This window comes from Acomys minous, assembly GCF_964271855.1.
Source record: "Acomys minous genome assembly, chromosome: 2".
Taxonomy (NCBI): Eukaryota; Metazoa; Chordata; class Mammalia; order Rodentia; family Muridae; genus Acomys; species Acomys minous.
Window position 1 is genome coordinate 32523475 of NC_140484.1, and position 7286 is coordinate 32530760.

Here is a 7286-nt window from a genome sequence, read left to right on the forward strand (position 1 = left end):
CTTTCACTATAGTGCCAATCAAGAACATCTCCAAATGTGATCCAGGGAGAATAATCACCTTTGGTTGTGGACCACTGAGGACACATTGGGCAACACCTACTCAGACACTTTCAGTAGCATCATGCATGCAGCACTTACAAACCCTATCTCCAACCCCAACACTCTTCTTAAGAGGTAGGTGTGGTTTGCACATCTCACAACTGAAGACATTGAGGCTTAGAGGGTTGAAGTAAGTGAGCTCCCACAGCCAGCCCTGCTGGTAGATCTGGGCTTCTGAGAGGTTGATGTGACTTCAAAGGTTAAGCAGCTCCTGCTGTTACACTCCATTCTCTGGAAAATTAAGAGCCCTTCCCCCGGCTTTGAACTAGGAACATTCATTTCCAGTCAATTCGAGTCTAAAAATACGTATCAAGCTAGTCGCCGCGAGAAGCTAAAAGAGGCATCTAAGCTGTTGCTTCCCTGGAGCCGTTTCCAGCACCAACATCATACACAAACACACTCCAGTTAAAGAGCAGTGTGAGGCATTCCGAGTTTGGGTCCAAATGAGCATTCCTAGAGTTAGAACTCTGAACCAGATGCTCTTTCTGTGTGCTGCCTTCCCATGCCCCTTTGCTGCCAGAGGGGACCATAATTTTAAAAGAAGCAATGACCCTTTGACGTTCCTGGGTTCTACTGGCCCTCACATCCTAACGAAGCATTAGTTCTCTTGCCTCGTGATGGGCTGCATGTTGCTTCCGGATAAACATTCCGCCATCTTCTTCGTGGCTCTCTGCATAAAGTTCACCTTTCCCCGCTCCCTCCGGATGGCTGTGTACTCGTAAGCTTTGAGCTTGCTGTAGTAGTCGGAGAACTTGTTGTAGAGGATGGATATGGGCATCCCGTTGAGAATAATCCCGAAAGCGATGCAGAAGAAGGCGAAAAGTCTGCCCAGATGGGTCTCTGGGTACATGTCTCCATAGCCCACGGTGGAGATGCTTACCTGAAAAGGAGGGGACCAGGATGCAAACGTTAGCCCAAAGAGGGAAGAAGGAGGGAGAGAAGCCTGAAGTACAGAGGCCTGTCACCCTGCAGGCGCACAGAGAAATTGCTAAGCGCTCCCCAAGGGAGCCAGCTTTCAAAGTTACCTGCAGGACTGTGCCTCGAAAAGGATGCATGCTGTGGAGCTCAAAGTCTGGTTTAAATCCTGACAAAGGCACACCCATGTTTTTAAGTGCAGCACAGGGAAATAGACTTTTAAGAGCTTTGGGAACAAGCATTTATGTAACATATGTTCAATTCCCATCACAGAACGTGTTCCGTAATTGCCTCTGTTTCCACACTTCTTCCAACGGGGACCGGAGTTAGGAGAGGGGCATTTCCTGGATTCACGTTCATTCGTCATGAATGTCTGAGAAAAAGCATGAGCTTCTCAGCAATCAGAACAGTGTTTTAAGACCAGCCTGACCCTTCCCAGATGGTAGATGATGGGATGTACATTCAGATGCTAGGAACATCCCTCAGGGTTCTAGTAAAGATGGGATGCCATAGTACATATAAAGCAGTGGGCACAGTATCAGGCCCCCTGGACACCGAACAGCTCCACTGCGCTCCCCTCATCTCTAAAAGGAGACAGAACGCTGCTCGGAGCTGTTGTGTAGTTCAGTTGGCTTTTGAGTGGAGACGCTTTAATTACACTCATCTAGAGAAACACACTCGTTGCTTTGTGAAAGCGACCTTCAGGAGACCTCATAGAACAAAAACATATTCACCCTTCAGGAAATTCCTTTCATCGTTCTTGTCACACTGTTTTAAATCCCACTAATTAGAGGTTATTTAGGTTAACAAGCCTCCAGTTTAAAGTGTAGATTCCCCATGGGAGTAGTTATCACTTAGTACACCCAGAGAAAACCCCAGGGAAGGCCCCTGGGGACCGTTTTTTTTTACACCTCACGTGCTTCCATTGGTCCCCAGACTAAGTCACTAGAAGAAGCCTCTGAAGCAGAGCTGCTGCTCGCAGTGATAAAACCTTCCCTTTGTTGGCCAACTCCTGGGGCACTTTGCTGCTCCTTGGGTTTGTGTGATGGTTGTCCTGGTGTTCCAACAGATGGCAGTCGGTGATCTACAAAGTCACTCCCTTGCCACAGCAAGATGGCCTTTGGCTCAGAAATGTAAGCCCTCTTGTGCGGATGACGCAAGGGTTAGTTTGAACTTTCAAATGCGGTTGATTGATTGAAATGAAATGGAGAAATAAGGCAGCTGGGCAAAGCCAGTGGCACTGATAAGAGCCGCAGACGCATCCAGCCCTCAGAATGGGAAAGTGTGCCTCCAGGGAAGGGCAGGCCCCAAGGCTCATTGCTCTCACAAGAGGATGACCTTTCCCCACTGTAGAAGAACACATGCAAGCATGGCAGAGGCAGGGCAGCCTAGACAGGGTTAAAGAAATCAAGACCATCCTTGACTTCCTGGGTCCAAGCCCACTTCACAGTTGTGCAAGTTTTGGGCAAAGCAGCTACATTTTCTCTGCCTCAGTTCCCGTCTTTGACATAATAGGTACCTACGTAATAATAGTACCTGCTGTGCATGATTGTAATAGGAACTGAAGGTGTGTCTAGCTCCAGGCTGTGGGAGCACATGGCTGAGGGACACCGGAGGGACGCAGTCTTACAGCTGACCCCAGATGAAGGGAAGCAAACACAAATGCTTATGGATTATGCTCTGCAGCAGGAACTTGACCTCTTTCGTGGCTGTTTGACCTACAGGCTATATAACATGGGCTCCTCCAGACTTTGGCTAAACACTAGGTAAAGGAGATTTCAGGGCGCTGGTAGAAGACATTTTTTTTCTCACACTCTGGCTGAAAATGTAGTGAGCAGCTGAGGCCAAGCCACACCTGTTATTCTCCATGACTGCACATATACCTGTGTGTCTGCATAGATGCCTGTCTCTGGCCATAGCAGAGTTAGACCTCCCTTCAGGTGGGCGAGCTGAGCCATAGTTTTCATCCGTCGCTAACACCATCCTGTATACCTCGAGGATGACCATAAGGTCAACTGATTTTCTGCAGAGGACACTGAAAAAATTTCGGTTCCTGAGACAAGTGACAGGAAGGAGTAGTTTGAGAATGTGCTACAGCTCCAAAGGAGAGGGCCTTGCAGTTAGCCAGACACACAAGGGTGCCAATAGTGTGGATGGGTGGGGTGGGGGCTCAGAAGACATAGAGGAAAGGAAGTGACTAAAACAAAGTGTTGTTATTAAGCTTTTGACTAATTTCCATACTGGCTTACCTTCTCTCCCAACCTTATGATTTTTAAGTTTTGTTTCCCATAAATTATCAAGACCTTTTCAGTTTATATTTTCTTTTTGAGATGACAGAATAAGTGCATCTTTAAATTTTTTTTTTTTTTTATTGAGACAGAGTATCTCTGTGTAGCCTTGGCTGTCCTGGACTCGCTTTGTAGACCAGGCTGGCCTTGAACTCACAGAAATCTGCTTGCCTCTGCCTCCTTGAGTGCTGGGATTACAGATGATTGCCACTACACTCAGCTAATTACATCATTTTTATTTATTTATTTTTTTGGCTGAACTTTGAGTGAAAAATCAAAAGCAAATTGATTTACCTTAAACAGGAATAAATATCATATATATACATATACATATATATGTATATGTGTGTATATATATATATATATATATATATATATATATATATATATATATATATATATATATATATAAAAATCAGGTCTGAAAAATCTTGCATATCTTGGATCTCTAGTTTCAGAGTAAAGGCCTCTCTTGCTAGGAGGCTATGTGTGTCTGGTCCTCAAAAGTATGTATTTTGGTGTCTGTTTTGTAGATAATTTACTTCAATATGTAACCTTGTTACTGTGGGTTGTGTTTGTATTTGAGACAGGGTCTCACTATGTAGCTGTCCTGAAACTCACTGTGTGGACCAGGTTGGCTATGAACTCACAAAGATCCTCCTGAGACCAGGATTATATGTGTGTACCACTATACCTGCTTGTAGCCTTGTTCTTGTCCCTCGCTTCTGGGATAGGGCTTAGGATTTCTTGGTTTAGGGAAGTTTCGGAAGATTACATAAGCTATATCACATCTTTTTGGAAGGTATTAATCCTGAAGGCCCCAAACTGACTCAAATGACCTTACTGAGTGAGTTTTTACATTAGCAGATGAGCTTGGAAATGTGACCAAAGTGTCTGCGATTCATCCAAAACTCTAGCAAAACTGCCCGTCTAGCCAGTCTTATCCTGGAAGCTGACCATTCTTCTGAAAACTCACAGATTTCCCCTAGTTTTCAATTTCAAGACTCAGAGCGTGACCTTCCCCTGACAGCTTGCTCACTGATCAATAAATCCTGACCTGCCAAGCATCAGGATTTCCTCTAAATAGGATTATCACACTTGAATTTCTTTTTCAACATTTTGTTTTCTTCATGAAGAATGAGGTAAAGATAAGATGTCTGGGCAGCCAGTAATTCATTGCATCTAGGAAGTATGATTCCAAGAAATGCAGCTAATGAAGAAAATCATTAGCACCCCTTCTGAGTGCTGACTGTTTTTCCTCCTAAAACTACTCAACAGTGTATGCTGTCCTTCAAAGGCTACTTATCCATGCTACTGTGGCAACAAATATTTATTTATTTTTGCAAATATTCCTCTTTAGGATTATAATCTAAAAGCAAAACAAAACAATTCAGATGGGTACAAGAGGCTGTGTCTATCCTGATACTTAGTCTTGTTTATTAGCTGCCTGCATCAAAATACTGAATGCAACCACTCTGGGGAAATTCCTCAAAATACTGTGGAGTAAGGATGAGATTAACCTTGGACAGTAACTCTCATTTGGTCTTACAGTATGTCACGGTCTCACCATGAGTGTAGGTGGCACCCAAAGGAGGAGATTTGCCGAAGCTAAAACAAAACCATGGATGCAAGTCTCTCAACCTACCCACAAAAGGCAGACAATAAAGATGCTCTATGCATCTTCAGCTTATTTCACACCTCTCCATCCCTTTGATACTCAATCACATTCCACTGAAGCCATCTTGAACAAGAGGAGGAACATGCTTTTGAGACCCAATAGGGGTGAACTCCCAAAGTAGGGCCCCTAGGATAACAAAACAACAAAACAAACAAACAAACAACAGTGCCTTTGAGCTGTTGCTTCATTTTTAATAGTTTTTGAAGAATCTAGATCTTTGACTCTTTCTGTGCCAGATAGTATAGGTGGTCCAGTTCAGTCCTGAGCCTGGTAACCTTTTCTGTGATTTTGTACCTGGGATTCTATAGGCTGCATTTCCCAGTTTCCCTTGCTGGTTGTTTTTCAGAGCAGAGACATGTTTGGGAGCCTCAGGGAAGGAAAGGAGATATGGGTCTCTGTTGTTGACGTGGTTACCATCACCATCACCACCATCATCACCATCATCATCACCATCACCACCATCATCATCACCACCACCATCATCACCACCGCCATCACCATCATCATCATCACCACCATCACCACCATCATCATCACCACCACCACCACCATCATCATCATCACCACCATCATCATCAGGCTCAGATAGTTTGTAACTCCTAATACTCTAAGCATAAGCCTCATGGAGTCACCGTACAAGTCTGCTCCATGGCTACACCATGGCCCTCCTCAGTAGGCCCAAGTCTGATAACACTACCATCTCCGTTTGTTCTTCCTGTCCTAAGGCCACAGTTATGCTCTCCATTTGTTCTGTTTTCTCCTCTACCCTCCTAATAACTGTGCGTCTTTTTCCTCCTAGCAAACGCCTACCTTGATTTCCATTTTCTTCCCAACTGTAACCTAACTCACTTCACATATGTGCCTTTTCCAAGCAATGAATTAGAATACATTTCAGTGATCTGTAAAGACCAACTATTCTCAAGGAAACGGCAGTATCATTTAGAAAAAGAGAGATGGGAGCCAGCTCTGAGGGGGCACAGTTATCTGTTGCCTCAGCTTAAGATAAGTTTCCTTTTTGGAGTGTTTTCGAAGTGACGAGTTTATGCCGTTGTCTCCTCTTTGACTCCTACAACTAACTTGTTCTGGTAGAGTCCAAAGAAAATGGTTTGTTGAAGGTCCAAGTGGCCTTTTTACTTGAAAACAAACCCACTCAGGGGGTTGATAGTTACAGCTTCATTATAGAGCTATTGTTGCCCCATAGGATGTATTTATGGGCAATTTGGAAAACCCCCACATGCCTGGCAGTGCTCCAGGCATGTCCTGTTGATCTGCAGTCAGAAACTTGCCCTCCTGTGTATCTCACAATGTTTCTTTCCCCCTGGTAGAGAGGGGATCACTTCTGTATTAATTTCCCCTGAAATGGATCTGGAATCAAAGGTTATTGCTTCCATGTGATAAAGACTATCAACTAGTTAGATGTGGTAGCTGTATCTATTAGACTTACTATAGGGCTAGCATGTTACATGTGTTTCTTATTACATTCGTGCTCATAAATAACCAGCATTTGGCAGATGAGAAGGCCCTGTCATGCCATACGACTATGTGAGCCCTTGCAGATGTAAGGCTCCATGGGGGATTTGTTCTTGCAGATATAAGATCTGCACAAGAATGAAAGTCATTCGGAATAACAAAGCCTCCTAAAACCCTGCCTTGAATTACTGAGGGTTGAAAGAGGCTTGGCATGGGGAGAAGGAAGATATTAAAAGCAGATCAGCTTCGGCCTTACTCTATGTGCTCTGGTAAGGAGCAAACAGTACATAGCAGAACCTGTGTCTCATGTGAGGTACGGAGAATGCAGCTCTGGAGTAGCATAAGAGACTATCGATCATAGCCTGGTGTGGGAGCGCACACCTTTAACCCTAGCATTTGGGAGGCAGAGGCAGGTGGATCTCTGTGGGTTCAAAGCTACAGTGGTCTGTATAGTATATGGTCAGCCAGAGTTATACTGTGAGGCACTACGTTGAAGGGGAGGGGGGGGGGGAAGGAAAAGAAAATATCTATCTTGTTTCTTTTTATTTCATCTTGACACTTTCATGCGTGACTGTGGGGGTGTAATAATATATGACCACAGTAGAATGATCGCATTATTGGACTTAGCTTATTGTATCTCCCTATCATCAAGGTGTTTTCTATTAATCGCACAGAGCTTTGCTATGCTGGGCTGCCCTGCCCTGACCCTTGCCTGAATATGGTTGTGTGACTTGCTTTGGGTTGAGCTGATAGCTAGAGCCCAACAAGTTGAGCAAATATGAACAGGAGTGATACGACTGAATGCTTGCATAATTAGATTGGTGCTCTCTCACCTG

At 44.3% G+C, this 7286-nt stretch overlaps 1 protein-coding gene across 1 annotated transcript in view; it reads right to left on the reverse strand.

Annotated features, from left to right (window-relative positions):
* Positions 1–697: 697 nt before the first annotated feature.
* Positions 698–7286, reverse strand: part of KCNV2 (potassium voltage-gated channel modifier subfamily V member 2) — a gene marked incomplete at both ends in the record, with an annotated part of 11767 nt that continues 5178 nt past the window's right edge. Inside the window, one exon of the mRNA XM_084771689.1 lies at positions 698–979. Within this exon, the coding sequence (XP_084627815.1) occupies positions 698–979 (282 nt within the window). The remainder of the gene's footprint in view (positions 980–7286) is intronic.